Source organism: Lycium ferocissimum, chromosome 5 (genome assembly GCF_029784015.1).
Source record: "Lycium ferocissimum isolate CSIRO_LF1 chromosome 5, AGI_CSIRO_Lferr_CH_V1, whole genome shotgun sequence".
In the NCBI taxonomy this organism is placed as follows: Eukaryota; Viridiplantae; Streptophyta; class Magnoliopsida; order Solanales; family Solanaceae; genus Lycium; species Lycium ferocissimum.
Genome location: NC_081346.1, coordinates 4,176,301 through 4,194,467, shown reverse-complemented (window position 1 = coordinate 4,194,467; position 18,167 = coordinate 4,176,301). Strand labels below are relative to the sequence as shown.

The 18,167-nt window shown below is 32.4% G+C and overlaps 2 protein-coding genes and 1 long non-coding RNA gene across 4 annotated transcripts; 2 read left to right on the top strand and 1 right to left on the bottom strand.

Moving 5' to 3' along the window:
- Positions 1-783: 783 nt before the first annotated feature.
- LOC132055519 (uncharacterized) lies at positions 784-2,635 on the top strand. Of its 2 annotated transcripts, XM_059447389.1 has the most exons (4): positions 784-933; positions 1,149-1,322; positions 1,412-1,478; positions 1,834-2,635. In XM_059447389.1, exons 2-4 carry the CDS (start codon positions 1,180-1,182, stop codon positions 2,128-2,130), a joined length of 507 nt encoding a protein of 168 aa, XP_059303372.1. In that variant the 5' UTR covers positions 784-933; positions 1,149-1,179; the 3' UTR covers positions 2,131-2,635. The 2 variants fall into 2 exon arrangements, with proteins under 2 accessions (XP_059303372.1, XP_059303371.1); XM_059447388.1 differs by having other exon boundaries at positions 807-1,322.
- A 9,310-nt stretch (positions 2,636-11,945) lies between these two features.
- LOC132055517 (LOB domain-containing protein 41-like) lies at positions 11,946-14,060 on the top strand. The gene is made up of 2 exons (XM_059447385.1): positions 11,946-12,220; positions 13,291-14,060. The coding sequence occupies exons 1-2, from the start codon at positions 12,031-12,033 to the stop codon at positions 13,779-13,781; spliced, it is 681 nt and encodes a 226-aa protein (XP_059303368.1). The 5' UTR covers positions 11,946-12,030; the 3' UTR covers positions 13,782-14,060.
- Positions 14,061-16,084: 2,024 nt separating this feature from the next.
- LOC132058103 (uncharacterized) lies at positions 16,085-16,800 on the bottom strand. Its single transcript, XR_009415183.1, has 2 exons — positions 16,457-16,800; positions 16,085-16,327 (listed from the first exon to the last, which is right to left on the bottom strand). It is a non-coding gene; the product is annotated as an uncharacterized LOC132058103 (long non-coding RNA).
- Positions 16,801-18,167: the final 1,367 nt, after the last annotated feature.

The window sequence follows — 18,167 nt, the reverse complement described above, 5'->3', positions numbered from 1 at the left end:
TTCAGGCCAGCATAGCTACTTCTCATTCCAATAGAAGAACAGGTTAGAACCTAGATAAGACAGTCAAAGAACAACAGAAATGTATCACAGAATGGAACCGAACAAACTACAGGGATAGTTGATAAATCTTTTTGATGGCAAATATTTCACACCATGATCATAATATTGAATGTTAATGAATTTGATTTCTTGAAGCATCTGAAAATTGCAAACAGTATTATTCATATAGCGGAAAAGGGCTAAAATTGCCCCTAATTTATGCGCCATCCTGCATACCCCAGTATACAAAAATCCATCTAGTTTGCATTAGACACTCTTTCGAAGATGTTTTTTCATTTCTATTTATTAGGTCAAAGAGTTATTTGATGTGATCTTGTGTTGTTATCTATCTGCAACAGATTGGGGGCGAACAGTGCGTGTTGCCTAAAAAATGTTACTCTCAGCATTTTTCAAGTTAGCATCGGATTTTTGTTTTTGTTAAATTCCACAAATAGGATTTGGAAGGATAGAGTGTACGTAGATTTTACAATGTTTCCGTAGACTATTTTTGTTAAATCTGTAAAAGTTAATTTCTCAGAGAATAATTTATTAAAAAATTGGGTTTTTTTGGTCAGAAAAGTTTATCTTTGAATTGTAGTTCCGGCATATTTGAAATTTTCAACCAGTTTAGTTGAGAAAAATACTGGTGAGCTTATCCACGTGCAATACACTAAAACCGTACAGAATCCCACCAAAACAATTTTATACACACAGTTTTTAATTTTAATTAATTTTTCTTACATTTTATTTATGTTTCTCTCCTACTGCACCTGTATGACTGGTGTGTCCCCAATCCCTTGACTCCTCTCTCTCTCTCTCTCTCTCTGTACTCCAAAAATCTCTCTCCTCCATTTTTGCCTTTAACAGGCACCACCAATTTCCCCACCCACCTAGGTAACTAACTACACCCCTTCCCCCTTTCCATATTTGTCTTTCTAATAATCCTATTATTTTTCCATAAGCATATTCCCTCACTTCTTATCATCATCATCATCATGTTTATATTTAGTAATATCAAACATATATATACCAATATATTTTTGTAGATTTGGTTATAGAGATCTCAAGTGTTTGATAATATATTCTTATTTTCTTGTTTGTTGATTCAGGCTTTTAGATCTGTTGTGTAAAGAAAAAAAAATGAATAGGTGCGTTTATCAACAAAAGGCCTTGGTGGGTTGTGATGGTGTTGTTTGTCCCAAACCTCGTCGGGTCGGGTTATTCAATTCTTCATATGTTCAACCCAATGAACCAATCAGACCTTCTCGATTCCTGCAAATCAAGTATGTTAATTCATTTTTATCTTTTTTGTCTGATGAATTCTCCTTCTTTTTTCTTTTGTTAATTCGTTTTATCTTTTGGTTTAATGCAGTAATCAGCAATCTGAGCCTTGCGATTTGAAAGCCGGAACTGAACTTCTTGATATCATCCTCACCAAGGTAACCCCCTTTTTTTTGGGATAATTACATTTTTGGACCGCTCAAAAGAATAATAGCCAACAAATCTATAAGTTTTGTATATGAAGTATAAATATACATATGGTATACACAAAATATACATAGGTCAGTGTATAGGTTTTGTATGTTTTGGCTAGCGCCTGTAATTAATTTCGGCGGACGGCCCAATAATGAAAAATCAAAAAACCCCTTCCTTTTTTTTTTTTTGGCGTTTTGCTTTTCATAATATGATGCGTTCTCAATTTTTAGCTTTCGCTTCGAGTTTGTGATGTGAATTGTTTATAATTCAATTACTTCTGTAGACAAATTTTGATTTTATTTTTTTATATATAAACAGGGGAATTATGATATGGAAACGCCCAATTTTGATATGGCTTCATCTCCACCGTTCTTTTTTGGATCTCCACCAAGCAGGGCATCGAATCCCTTAATTCAGGATTCAGAGTTCAGCAACAGCAATTTTGTTCCTATACTTGCAATTCCAGAAGGACCAGCTGCACCTTCACCACCACCACCCTCCGCCTCCACTCGTAAGAATGGAGGAAGCTGTGCTCAGGTGAAATTCGGGATCAAGCCAGCTACTGTGAGGATCGAAGGCTTCAATTGCCGCAGCAGCATTTCTGCTGTAGCTTAAGTTGACGAAAAAATCAACCAAAGATGGATAAAAATGTGAGATTTTTGAGGTGAGGTGAGTTATTACCAAAACGAATTCGTTTTAGCTTTGTATATATAGAGTGATAAAAGAAAGAGAGAGTCGCGATGAGTTATATTTCCAAAACCATTCAAATCCTGTTTGTGAATATGTTTATTAGGTGATGAATGAGTGAGTGTTCAGTTAATATCGCGGAAAAATAATACTCAAAGAGGAAAGATAGGTCAAAAGATTGTCCACTTTCCTTTGGGATTAAATTAGGGTTCTTATTTTTAGCATTAGGCTAAGGTTGTATTGAGTATCTATTGTAGTGTGAGAGAGTCAAACAGTGAGACTTCTTCTTTGTGACTGGAAAGTTGGTCACTCTTATCCTTCATTGTAATTGTAACCTGAAGGAAAAGAGAAGATGGTCTTCTTAGACATATTCTTTTTATCTTGTAATTATTCTACTATTAGCAGTGCTAATTTCATTGTCAAGCTTTGATCATCAATGATGTTATTATAATGTTTTAGTCATAGCTAGCTTTATAAAAAGTCCATTTAATGGCGTTATCATCGCCACTAACTATGTGATTCAGCACGAGGATTTTGTACTTATCTAATTAGATTTGTTTGGTATAAAGAATCAGTGAAGATGCCAAGTTGAACAAGGCAACTTGATGGGAAAACATTGGAGACTACATAACTTTGATATCTTGATATAATTGAATTGATTAGTCAGGTGAAAGACGGACCCTCACGTAAGATTAAGGGAGAAAAGTTGGGTAGACCGTGGGGTATTATGTTTTTGAATTTGTTGTATTTTAGGGATGAAAGGGTAATATAAAAGGGTTATTTTGTTGATTGCTGACTAGTTTTGTGTAGAGACTAGGCTGGCTTTTGCTCATGTGTTGGTCATAACTTTGCTACAGACACAATAAAAGAATGGCAAATTGGTGGCCTCTGCACTTTCCAAGAAGTGTCCTTGTCAAACTATTGTCCAAATAACTAACTGTGGAGAATGCCGTGTGCCGACTATGAGTCACCACTATTCACTAATGATATTATCGTTCCCATGTGTTTGCTTTTGTAAGGTAGTAGTATTATCAAATGTTGCTTCAAACTAGGGACATGTCTTAGCCCCCAAAGCTATAGCACATGGCGTTTGTTGACACTTACATGTTTACCATCGTATCAAAAGCTATAGTTGATAGTAAGGACTCAAACTTTAGTTTTTAACCATACATAGGAAACACCATATTCGACTATGGCTCCAGCCTAGGCCATCCCTGGCTCATCACCTCGGCCTTGCCGTAAGCAGGATGTTGGTATTACCCAACAATTTCCCTCTCATCACTTGCCGCACGCAACATGTTCCTGGAAATCAAACTCATTATCTTGATTCTAATATCACTGTTTAGGATCACGCGTTTACTATGATGTATGAATTAATTTGCATGTTGATGTTGTTTAACTAAAAATCTGGTATTTTAATTGAAAAAAATAAGGAATAGACTCATTATTCACTGAATTTTGAATCGGTGCACAATCTTCAAGAATTTCTCAATATAAAGGAAAAAACCACTAGGGAGCATGTCTTATATTTGCCTCTATAGACACTTTTTGCGTCAAAAATGCTTTTCTTTTCTTTATTTGAGATGAGGGTCGATCAGAAACAATATCTCTATATCTAAATACATTTTACCCTCCTCAAACCCCACTCATGAGATTACACCGGATTTGTTGTTGTTGTTGTAGCCACCTTGTGTTTTTCACAAGAAAGTTTGCTAAATTTGGTGGATTTCACGCTGTTTTACCTTTTACTTTGCTTATCATTTTTAGTGACAGCTACTTAGCCAACTACCAAATTCCCTCCCACTACTTTTTACTTCCAATTCTTTCTCAACTTTACTCAAAGATATTTACTTAATATGGTTGCAAATCTAGATCCTCCGTACACTGTTATAGCTAATAATTTTGCAAGCATCAATGCTTTTGTGCTGTCAAAGATGGACGACAGCATCTACAATTATTATTTTTGGTTAAATAAATGATTCACACTTTCGTCCTCTATTTGCTCTACACTGATGCTTCCTTTTCCTTTTTTTTTTTTTTTTTAAAAAGAAAATAAAATCGGCGGAATATTTCCTTTTAACGGAGGAGAGTGATGCGGTGAGTATTGGTATTGGTTTATAGGTCGAACAAGCACTTTCACCTAATTGGCTAGTCTTTTGAGTTGGCTTTCCTGCTCGGTCTATGACATACATTTTACACTTGGCAACTTGCTAGGGAAATTGTTGGACCACAAAACTTGATGTGAAAAAGGTGAAGCATTTTTACTAAATAGAAAATGAGCATATTGAGTTATTGGCTAGAATAGAAAAAGAGTTACCATACACTTGCAAGACAGCTATATAGTGGGCAAGAATTTGCATTCCTTTCTTTAATTAACTCATGAATGGGACTAGCACAAAGAATTGTCTATAAATTCCTTCATTACTGACCATAAGTTACTGAAATGACTGACTACCATAGAAATAACAACAGAATTGTATTCCAGATTGCCATGGTTACAGCTTGGACAAGTTGAGTAATAGCGCAAAAGCTTGTGTCGCATACCTGGCTCAGAATTGGCTCCTATATCCTTTATGAAATTATTCCCAGAACAGTACGAATTTTGTTTTGGGAGAATGACGTATATATACATAATAATATGATATATTTACAAAATAAGATGATACTTTTTAGTTTACAAAACATAACGATAGATTTATTACAAAACATATACGAAAATTTTCGCTCAAGATTTTGTGTATGAAAACTGATTAAATGTGTATATCTCTCTCAAGGCTTAAAAGTTTCGCTCAATATTTTGTATATGAAATATGTATATCTCGCTCAACACTTAAAATTTTCACTCAAATTTTGTGTATGAAAACTGTATGAAATATGTATATCTCGCTCAAAGCTTAGAATTCTCACATTTGTCATGTATGAAAAAGGTATGAAATATGTATATAATTGTATAAATTTTGTATCAAGTTCATGTTAGGTTTTTGAAAATTTAATACAACTATAACAACATTTTATACAACTTTCATATAATATTCATTCAAATTTAACACAATTTTAAATCTCGCTTCGAAATTCGGATGAAATTTAATACAACTACAACAACATTGTATACAACTTTCATACAATATTAATATTAATTTAATACAAATTTTCTTCTTATGAAATGCACAGAGAGAGAAGGTAGTTCATAAAAAGAGCAGCTATAGGTACTAATTAAAACATTCTCCTTTGGAAAACTCTGTTGCTGCCACTTCCAACATTTGGATATCAGTTGAAAACTATGTTTCTTTCATCTTGCAATTTTCAAAAACTGTGTTTCCTTCATCTTGCGATTTTCTTTATCGAGGTTCTAACATAGCTGGATATAGTCACCTGTTATAATTCTTAGATCTGAAGCAAAGGTTGAGTAGAGGGGGGGAGAAAGGGAAGCGAAGAGTGGGCTTTTAATTTTTCAGATCTTGTATGATTTGTAATTAAGTTGTTATGTTTTGTAAATAAGAAACAATATTCTTATGTTTTGTAATATAGTGTCTTAGATGGTATTATTAGGTCATTTTTGTTTGTTTTTACCTCTTAAGGCTCTAACATTTTGCGAGCTAAATTATTTGGGCATATGGAGTGGCCTCCTGCTTCATTTTCGATAAGTAGCGTCCTTTGTATACTTTTTAATTCTATTTTTGAAAAATATTAATTGTTATAAAGTTTCAAATTCTACATGTTGAACTCCATAACATTCATGACACTATCTTAGAGTTTCATTTGCGAAATTTGGAAGTCTGTGACGATGGTTATTTTTCCATTAGGCTGAAATGTGACTTTTTTTGTAAATTTTATCCTTCATTTTCCTTATAAAGTAATTTACTCCGTTAAGTGGTCTAGCCTAAAATCGCCTATCGCCTGGTAGTAGTCTAAATTGGGATCCCAATACCCATAGTGATCTAGTTTATCAAATTTGATCCAATTCGTTAGTTATTAGCCAGGTAGCTCATTAATTCGTTAGTTGAAGCTTTTTTTTTAAAAGTTGAAAATGTTCTCCAAGTTCTAATATAAAGTAGACCAAATTGAAATGCAAGGGACTTTTCAATGGAGAGAAATGTCAAAAGACCAAATACAGTTCATTATCGCATCTTTTGAAGAATCTGGGTTTGCCCTATTGGAACTTGTTCGAACCTATTCGAGTAGCTGAAAATTTGAAAAGAAGACAATCTGGTTCACCTTAGATTTCGTATAGTAGTGTGGATTCATTATTTGTACATAATTATACAGAACCCATACATTATCTATACACTGTAATTTGAGTTGGTTTCGTGTGTTTATACATGATTATACAAAACATATACATTATATATAGAGTATATGTAATGTCTATAAAGAGCAGATACATTGTCTATACAACGATGATACAGTGGGCAACATCGTAAACTAGATACGTGGGCCGTATATATGGGTTCTTTCACCGTCTAAATTTGCTTTTACCCAACACTTATATGAGTTAATTACTTGGGCCAGTTCAATTGGGCTTGCGAACAAGAGAGAATTTTTTTTTTTTTTAGACAGGACAGTTGCTGGGTCAAGTAAATAACACCAATAGTCACTTTTAAGGCTATTGTTTAAAACTAATCCACTCTTTCATAAATATTTCAAACTGAGCAGTTCGGTTTTCACAAATAAGAAAACTTTGGGAATTATTTTAGTTTTTAAATAATTCAGTTATTCGGTTCGATTTTAAATTTGTTAAATAATTAAATTCAGTTAACAGGAAAATATGAATCTATTAGTTTGTACATTTTGTATTACTAGTTTACTACAAACGAGTAAATAGGCCACAGGTCCTTTCATCTTCCAAATTCTTAGTCCAGCAATGTCAAGTCCATTCCTTTACGGGAAAATTACACAGGGTACTTAAGATTATTTATTACAAAATATATAAATAGTTTTCCTTATTTATAAATTATAACGATATCTTACGAAACATTACGGATTTTCATATATTTTTATTTTATTTTTTATTTTTTTTCTAGAAAATATATATTTAAAAAAAAAAATTATTTTTATATATTTTTTTAATTTTTTTTCCGCTCAAAAGCTTAAAAAATTACTTCAAATTTTTGTGTATGAAATGTATATGTGTGAGTGAAATTTTTAATATAATTTTCATACACAAAATTGTGAGCAAAAACTTTAAGCCTTGAATATTGTATGAAAGTTGTTACAATGTTGTTGTAGTTGTATTAATTTTTCAGAAACTTAATATGAACTTTATATACGAAAAATGTGAATAAAATTCTAAGTCTTGAGCGAGATATAGACATTTCATACCATTCTCATACATAAAATTTTGAGCGTAATGTTTAAACTTTGATTGAGATATACACATTTCATACATAAAATTTGAGCGAACTTTTTAAGCCTTGAGCAAGATATACACATTTCATACACAAAAATTTGAGAAATTATTTTAAGTCTTGAATGTTGTATCAAAGTTGTATATTTGAATGTTGTATCAAAGTTGCATATAATGTTGTTGTAGTTGTATTAATTTTACAGAAATCTAACATGAACTTTATACACAAAAATGTGAGCGAAATTTTAAGACTTAAGCGAGATACAAATTTCATATTGTTTTCAAACACACAATTTTGAGCGAATTTTTTAATCCTTGAACGAGATATACATATTTCTTACATTTTTTATACCGTTTTCATTCACTAAATTTTGAGCGAACTTTTTAAGCGTTAAGCGAGATATACACATTTCATACATAAAATTTTGAGCGAAAAAAATAATTTTTTTTAAAAAATAATATATATATATATATATATATATATAAAGCATGTTTTATATAGGGTTTGTAATGTTATGTTTTGTAAATATAAAACTATCGTCACGTTTCGTAAATATTTCTCCTTAAGATGTATACATACGTAGTTGTCCCTTCCTTTACCTTACCGCTACAACCCAATGTTCCTACATTTTTGATGGATTTGTTAACATTTTTTTGTGTGGAGTTCCGTTCAAATGCACTAGTCTTTAATTTTTGCCCCTCAAATTGATGGTCTTCAATTTTTGCCATTCGCCTAAAACTCCTAGGTTCCGGGTTCGAACCCGCTCAGTTAAAAATTAAAAAAAAAAAATTCTCCAGGTAGAACTTGATTTCGCAAGGCAGAGTTTTGCCCAACTTTGCCATAAGGTAGAGTTTGCTAAGGCATAGTTTGCCTGCAAAACTCTACCTTAAGGCATAGTTTGCCAAGGTTTGTAGGCAACTTCTGCCTAGCGATTTTTTTTTTAAATTTTCGCCTGAGCAGCCGAAGGACAAAAGTTAAATACTTTCATTTTGATGGGCAAAAATTAAAGATCACCCCAAAATAAGGGCAATACTGCGAATTGCCCATTTGTTAAAACAATTATAATGTTAGTCTATGTTAGTTTTTTTTGTTGTTGTTTTTTATATCAACTATTAGTCTATATATAGTTGAATACATTAGTTAAATGTCTTCTACTGCTATAAGAGAATTGCTGTTCAAGTGGTCCTGAGTTATATTTTGCATCATATCGTTGTGATTTTAACTATCAATAAAGTAGTTTAAAGTTCAGCAGACCTTCCTTTACAACATTCAACACGAGTTCCATGAACATTGCAAGCAGAGAAGACCAACTTATTTTGAATTCGTTCAGTCGTTATTTTTTATATTTCTATTTAAATAAGTTGTTCAACATACATTGTATTAACACTTCTAAGAAATGTCACTTATGAGTTATGATTAGTTTAAGCTTGTGGAAGAGAAAAAATATGGAAAGTTGTGAGAATTTCTGATTATATTTAAATGTAGACCATGATCAGTTCTGATGAAAAAGAATGAAGGCAACAAAAACAAGGGATAATTATTGGAATGAAGGCAACAAAAACAAGGGATAATTATCCAATACTTTAATACATTTTAGTTGTAGATTGAAGACCCAACTTTTCATAGCATTGAAATAGTGTAAGTAACCTTTGGGTGTCATTAAAAGTCTATGAATGTTGAGGGACAATTTACATCATGGTTCAACCCAAGACAATTTCTTTCCCTAAAAACATGAAGTACAGATATGAATCTGCGCTTGTATGTCAGCTGCCTACTAGAATACATTTTACTTCGTACGTATACAAAAGAGCAAAAAATAATAAGAAAAGTTTGTCCTATATATATGCTATTTTTTACGTGATTATTATTTTTTCTTCTTGTAAGTCTGTATTCACTTCACTATTGTGATATATGGAAATTCTTTTTAAAGAACTGTCGGTAATACAAGTCAATATCATGGAGAGATAGTCCTTTATTGCAAACCCAAAAATGAACAAAAAACATTGAAAAGAGAAGGTAACCCAAATTTGAAGAAGATTCTTGAAAAAATAAGAATTAGCGATTGACAAATTTTGTAGTTAAACTTCAAAATTCATTAATAACTTTAATTAGCGATTGATTATAAAAAAAAGTTATTAGTTATGAGAAATTTAGCACGAAATTCATAGATAATTCAATTTTTTTATATTGATAGGAATCGTTTTATTTTGAAACATATTAAGTTCAGATGGTAATATATGTTAAAAATTTGTCAAACAAATTGAGTTATCATGACTATTTTTTTAATATCCAAAAAGACTCCTTTTGATCATGAGGTTGATCGAATCTGCTCCAACAAAACAATAATGTAAATTTTATACCGTGATTATTTCATCTACTACGTCAAAACAATCTACTCTATTTTGGTAAAAATTTACCCATACCAGTGTCTACATCGAACCAATGAATATATTACATGTGTTAGAATATACAATTATCACCGAACCATAATTAGTTAATTTATATGTTTACTTCATTAATCACTTAATCATAATAAATTAGATTGATTTAATGTAAATACTACGTGAGGTAATTATATTTACCAATTTGAGTAAGCATGGAAGTTAAAAAAAGGGAAATGGAAAAATAATTTGGAAAAGTGGATTTGGTTTAGAGGAGAAGCAACAGGTGGGAAAAGAGAAATGAGTAGGAAAATGATGGGGGATGGGGTCAGTTCCAGGAAAATAGGATAAGAAGATAGAAAGGTGAGGAAAACCAGAGACGCAGTCCTAAGGGCGCCCATAGTCCAGTCCCCCCTTCTCTAAAACCATTCCACTAAACCGGGAGACTGGCTTTCTTTTTGACTTTACCCATCTCCCACGCGCTTCATTCTTCTCTTTTCTCACCCTCCTCGTTAATCATTGATTTAGGCAGATCCTCTACTTCTTCCTCTACACACTTTCAAATTTGATTCTCTTTCAAATTTATATGAAAATTAAATTTCAAAACTACTTAAGTTGATGGAAACATTCATGATTCAACCAAAATGAGTTTATAAAAATTGCAAGTAATTGCTACTACGACTCTCTTTAACAACAACTAGATAGCTACTATATAAATCAAATAAACAAGACTAAGGTAGCCTTCTAAATAGCTTATTATCTTAACAACTGAACCAAACAGAAAGTGAACATATCAATTAAAGTTGCTTGACTATTTGTAACATAAACATGAAATTAAAAGGGACTACCTTGCTTGCTTGCATGTAAAATATATATAAAAGAAAATGTAAAAAATGAGTTATTATTACCCTTGGCCAGTTGGCCTCACATATTTTGTCGAGGAAGAATCATGCAAAATTCTCTTGCCCTTACTGATTTCTTAGGCCTTAATTTACTACTACATTTTCCCAAAGACTTACTTAAATATGTAAAAAGTGGATCATGAGTAATTTGTTGTTCTTTTTCTAGTTAAAAGGAATTTTATTTTATTTTAGGCATATAAAAATGATACGAACAAGTGAACAATGCAAAGAATCATACACACGATAACCACCTAGTAGTAATTAGTTAGGGCTCATTTGGTACAAGGGATAAGGATAAATAATCCAAAAATTATATTTGTGATGAGTTTATCTCACGTTTGGTTGGAAAAAAATCATTGTATAACTAATTCGTAGATTAGTTATCCCAAAATTATAATGTTATTTTATTTCTATGATAGAGTAGAATAACTAATCCCTGAATAATTAATCTCAGGATTATCCTGAGATAACTTGTTTCCATTCAAACGACTGTAGAGCGCGTGAAATGAACATGTGGTAAAAGAAGGAGTATGTGGCGAGCCGCCATGAGTCTGGGGCCTTTGGACTGGCATTACACGTGTTACTGTCATACAACTCCTGGTTTTGAACCAACTGGCATGTCATTCTCTTCAGATTTTGAAAGAATTTTGTTTGTTTTTTCTCATACAAATGACCAAAGTACCCTCAACATTAACATTCGTAGATATATTTGATGTCTCTGTGCAACATATAACAGGAACAGGTTGAGATAGAATACAATTCTATTTTGGAACATCACAATTCACATAAACAAGATAAATAACATATAAGCATCCTAATTGCAAAAAAAATCTGATGATTAATGAAAGAGACATCAAACTCTGATTCTTAAGATTTATTAAAATAATAAAAATGTTTGTCATAGCTAATCCATATAAATGAACAATTAGTAGACCAAATTATAGTTGATCAACAAAGGAGCAGGGGTAAAATGGAGAATGAAGAAGTAGGTGAATGAGCTTTCCCAAATACTAGAATCAGCCAAATGATTTGAAATTTCCCAGGATACCACTATTTAAAAACCACTTGCGGGCGCCCCTTATAACTACTCCCTTTCACATGGAAACTCCTCCTCCATATATAACTCTTTCACTTGCAACTCCAAAAAACCAGTAAAACTTTCTCATATTCTAAAAAATAATCAGAGAGTGATAATTAGCTATGCGTTTAAGCTGTAATGGTTGCCGGGTTCTCCGGAAAGGTTGCAATGAAAAATGCTCAATTAAACCTTGCCTTCAATGGATCAAATCACCTGAAGCCCAATCCAACGCCACCCTCTTCCTCGCTAAATTTTACGGCCGTGCTGGTCTCCTTAATCTCATCAACTCTGGCCCTAATCATTTGCGTCCTGGTAAATTAATTTCCATACTTTTCAAAATTTTCTACTAAATGCACTATTCGCTCCGTCTCAATTTATTTAAGTGACACTCTTTCTTTCCTTTCTAGTTAGTCCAAAAAAAATAATATTTTTTTATATTTAATAATAATTTAATTTTAATTTTTTTATTTTATTCTTTTAATGAAATGATTTATAGGCAGGTTATTGAAATTTTAAGCTTAATTTAGACCATAGAAATGATAAAATTTATTCCCTGAATTAAATAAGGTGTCAATTTTATCTCAAGCTTAAATCTTGAATTGTTTGTATTGTTTTATCCCACTCTTTGAGATGGGATAAATTAATCTCTACACCATGTAAGCGTTGGTGTTGGGACATGTGATTTCATTTCATGAAATTTTAAATTATCCAAAAAGGTATGAATTGAAATTTCAAATCATAATTTTAAATTTTTAAATATAAAAATTGACCCATAAATTTATATTTTATAAGTAGATATATTTATCAATCATATTTATCAGTTATTTATATCAAAAATTAATTGATCTATAAATTGGTAATATATTTATAACAAAATTACTCTTATCAATCATGTTGGAGTATTATATTAAAGAGCATTTACGTTACAATTTATGTTTAATTTTTTATTTTAATGAATTAAAATTTGATCAATTAATTTTGTATTTTTTAGAAAAAATTTCTAGTAACGTATTAATTTTGTTATGAATTATGACTTGCTCATTTGATAAAAAATAATATAAGAATTAGAATTTTTTTATAATTTTTCACAACTTATAAAATTTTTATGTCTATAAAAAATAATATAACTTTAGATATTTAAATTACATGTCTAAACATAATTTCAAATCTATGTCCAAAAAATAATTTAACTTTAGATATTTAAATTACATGTCAAGAAGGTGTACTTTTAAAACTTTAGATACTTCTATATTGCCGGGTTGATTTAGTCGACGTGCCGAGCGATCCTAAGTTTTAAAAGTACACCTTCTTGACATAAATTGGGACAGTAGAATATATTCTTTTCTGTATGTGTTTAACGTATTTTGTTTACTTATTTGCAGCTATCTTCAGATCCTTACTGTACGAAGCATGTGGACGTATCGTAAATCCAATTTACGGTTCAACTGGTTTGTTAACATCCGGCAACTGGCAACTTTGTCAAGCAGCCGTCGAAGCCGTTCTAACCGGCGCGCCGATCGCTAAACTTTCACCCGACTCAGCTGCAAATACCACAAGCCCTTCACTCAAAGCATGTGATATTCGCCACGTGTCAAAGGAAAACGATTCTGGTTCGGATCTACATAAGGTTAAGACCCGAACCCGGTTCAAGCGCGTGAGGAAACAATCGCCTGAGGTTGATGATGCGGCTCGGGTTATGTGGAGTTGGTCTCATAAGGATGACGATGTTGTCGGATCGCCGAGCCGAGATTCGGGTCTGAGCCAACAAGGAGAAAGTGGTGATGCTGAAAGTGGCGGCTCGGTGGAAACTGTTGAAGCCGAGCCGGTAAAGCTGGATGAGGATGTTGGATTGGACTTAACGCTGGGGTTGTAAAGCCGTTGATGAAGAAACTGATTGGCTTGGATGAGGACACGTGTATAATGGGACTGTAGATTAGCTTGAGCTTGTTTTGACGGGTTTATATTAAAGATTAAGACAATCCTATGTGAGCCCCAATTTTTGTGAGGTCGTTTTTAGTTTATTAGAGTTTATTTATATTTACTCCTAGTAGGTTTGTATTTTTGTTAATTCTTTTTGCGGGAAAGAGGTGCACGTGGAATGTGAATGTTAGATACAGAGAAGTGAATATACAGATCTGAAGTTATGACTGCCCTTTCGTTGTTTCGAGCTATTTATGTTTTTTTCATTTTTTTTATTTTTATAACAAACTGATACTCTTTTAAATTCAAATTTTTTATTTTTATAACACAACTTATGATCTAAACACTTGGCACCTTTAAGTTGAAACTTTTAAAGGTTTTATTGCAAATACATTTCGTGCTATTCATGCTAATCGTCACTTGGCACCTTTAATTTATGTTTATTTTATCTTATTTCGTGCCAATTCATGCTCTTTCTAATCGTTTTAAACACTTGGCACCTTTAAGTTGAGTAACTTTTAAAGGTTTTATTGCCATATTTATTTTATCTTATTTCGTGCCAATTCATGCTCTTTCTAATCGTTTTAAACACTTGGCACCTTTAAGTTGAGTAACTTTTAAAGGTTTTATTGCCATATTTATTTTATCTTATTTCGTGCCAATTCATGCTCTTTCTAATCGTTTAAATTTACATACTGGTACTTTGGGCTGTTTCTATTCTTCACACGAGTTCTTGTTAATTGAAGTAGGAATGACCTGACATTCATTCAAGATAATATTTTGAATAAACTAAATAGGTACCAAGTGATGTGAAGGCAAGATTAATATAGGGAGTAGAAATTTTATACACCGTTGAGAGGATAACTTCGGTTCGAATATAGCTGTTTCTTATGTACCTTAGGAAGTTTAGAATAATGTTTAGGTGTGTTTTCAATAGCTAGCTAGCTTTCACTTTCTTGGTAGTTGGTTTATTAGTTAATTAGAGACCTTCACAAATTTTCTGATCAATCTACTTTCTTTTCGAAATTTCTGATCAATCATCAGTATCATGCAACATATCACAAATATTCTGACATTATCTAACCTTTAATAGAGTTAGGTAACTAAACAAATACGACTTGTCATTTCCAACATATATGTGGACAGCGTTCTCTGTTGGCAATTAAGAATACTTAATTAATCTTTGCTTTACCCAAATAGCTCGTATCAAACTATCAATATTTTTTCCCCTTACATTTTTTTTTGGCAAATCACTAATATGTTAATGTAATTGGTTCTTAATTGTTTCTCATGGAACTTCTTTCCAATAATTATAAACTAAGTTTGCCGCCTTCTGAATTTTCTGGTTAAACCTTTTATTCTTGGTTTAGTGTACGAATTTTTGTCCAATGCAAATCTGGTAATACATGAAGACTGTACCCAGATTATTGCGTAGTTAACTCTATTTTGTATGTCGACTGGTTTCTCCTCTAGTCTAGTTAAATCTGTATAGTGACTTTGGATTTAGCACAAATTTTCTTTGTCAAACGTGTAGGTTCAACGATGCTATATTCCAGAAAGAAATGTGATCACAACTCGATGAGCTCTCAACATGTTTCCTATCCCATCCAATTGTAGTAAAGACTGGGTTCTGCAGAACCCACTGAGTTGGGCTTTGAATGTGCATTTGTATGTGTTAATCCATCCAAAAATCTAAATGTTTCGGTGGCAAATGCCTCGAGAAATACTGACTAGGCCCAAAAACACCTCACATGCACAAACCCATAGTAAATGCTTTTGTGAAAGTTGTTCCATTCAGTTCCAACTAAATATGGGGCTTTTGTAACACTCCCTCCGAATCAAAAAGAGTGTCGCTTTTTTTTGTTGAAAAAAAAAGTGTTAGACTTATCAATCGAAAGAATTAACCTTATTTTTCCAGATTTGCCCCTATTAAGTGCTATGTGATCAAATCCCAATACCTATTTAATTAGGAGCAGTATAATCAAATTACCTCTTTTTATCTAGGAGTTATTATTTTTTAAGAGGTGTGCAAATGGCTAAGTGGACACTCTTTTTTATCCGGAGGGAGTACAACACAGGCACTTCAATAAAGCAGAGCACAAAGGTTTACAAAGAGCAAGTCCTTAGTTGATGGATTCTTTCTTCTTGTTCTCTTTTTAATTTAATACCCAATTAATATGGACCGAAAGAACTACAAAGGCTAAATATGGGAAAATATGAAGCATAAACGATTGAAAAACTAGAGAAGAAAGCAAAAGAAATTTATAATAGTAATAAGTAATCGGGCAACACAGCCTCTTTATTTGGGACAAGGAAAACTGAAAGTGTCAAAATTGACCGCAAGAGCAGATACTTAAAGAGGCCTAGAGTGGCAATTAGTTGGAGTATTTGGCCTCAGGTTAATTAATTTGTGTTCCCCAAAAGCGCACGACTCATTGCTGATGTCTCTTCCAGGTTCCAACGTCTTGAAATGAAATGCGACCACAATCATTCTCCTTCCTAGTATAAGAGAAAATTGAATTAGTTATTCTTTCATGTTTAACAAGAATACGAGACATATTTAAATTGAGGAAATAGGTTTGTGAGAAAGGATTTTAAGACTGTTGGGGAGATAATACATACATATACCTCTAAATACTAACGCCGTCAAGCAGAATATACACAACAATTAATCAATACAAGATAAAAGATAGTGCGTAGTAACTACGACAAAGGAATTTGGGAGTTGTACGTGATATCATATGTGAATTATGGTGTTTAACTAGGACTGTATGACATATAAGGAGGAGCTCCCTTCAGTCCAATAAGTGGATCAAGTTAGCGGAAGTAGTTGCTCCCCTGTCATGCAACTGGTTATTCTTAACAATTGCACGCTAGTTAAGTTTAACCAACATGCATGACATGGCAGCTCTTGCCGCTCCTCGATCCTCGTTGTTGGACTGAAAGGAGCTCCTCGCTAGATCTACACACTCTTGACTTACTCCAAAATATAGATAAGCAAGACTTCTCTAAAAATTTCTCAGTTCTTTTTTGTGTAGGACTTCCAAGTCTTCCTCCCTACTATTTATAGAGCAGTAAACTAAAAACAATCCCTCTTCCACATGAACGCGTAGTTAAAATCGTGGGTAGCTAGGTGTAGAATCTTTCAGCTACCTAGTACCTATAGCAATAGGCAATAGGATGCCGCTTCTAATCATTTTTTGAAGTTTGAGATCATGCTTCATGGAAGAGGTGTCTGTCTATTGCCTGATGGAGACTTTGAAGAAACTGCTCAATTCATGCCTTGCCAAATCACTGCAGTGATCAAGAGAGACAATTCATCACACATCTGGACAAAAAAAATGAATCAATATTTATTAACTTGGCTCTATGTGACGTGATCAAAGCGCTCACTGTCGTTTGCTTTTGTCACATGATATGATTCTACATGGGAAAAAAAGCTGCTGCAGTACATTATAGTAACTCATATAAAAAATCTTTCACTAAATGTAGCCGTACTAATACTGCTCCAGTAATAATGCTTGAGAGGATCGGAGGCATGCATTCCAACTTTTTCTTGATGAACATGTTTAAAACTAGGGAGCATACATAGTTTATCCCTGATTTTGAGATTGAATCCCCGTGATATAAATGTTCAGGGCAGTCTTTTACATATTTAACTTTTTCAAAGTGTGTCTAATACACATTAGTACTAGGGGTGTTCATGGATTTGGTTTCCTCTGAAAGAAACTAAACCAATTAAGTTGGTTTTTTAAATATTGAAATTAAACTAAGCTAATTCAGTCGATTTTTCTTCGTTTCGGTTTTTGTCCTTTTTTTTAAAATATATGGCAATAGACTTCGAAGCACATATTAGATTGACTATACTCATAACACTATCAAATAAATTACTTTTTAAAAAAAAGGAGGAACTATATATGTAATCAATTTAATTATATAGTATGTAGCTTCCTCAAACAAATCTTATGTTTTGTCCAAGAATTTAGCCATTTTCAAGGACCTTAATAAAAATTTACTACAATGAATTTTTTTTTTTTTTTTTTGCAAAATTAAAGAGTTGCGACTTACCAGGATATCTTGACGATAATTGAATTAAACAATGGTGAATATTACTCAAAGACAAGTTATTTTGAGCATGAAATAGATTCTTGGTGAATTATCAAAATAAAGACTATAAATCAAACTAGAAAGTAAAGGCAAAGACTTTGATTAACATAAAGACAAACACGTAGATTATGAACCAAGAATGAAAAAGATTAATATGTACCGTAGAAATTTATATAAAAATATACATAAATAATTCGGTTCTTTCAGTTATTTTTTTGCTTAAAACAAAAAC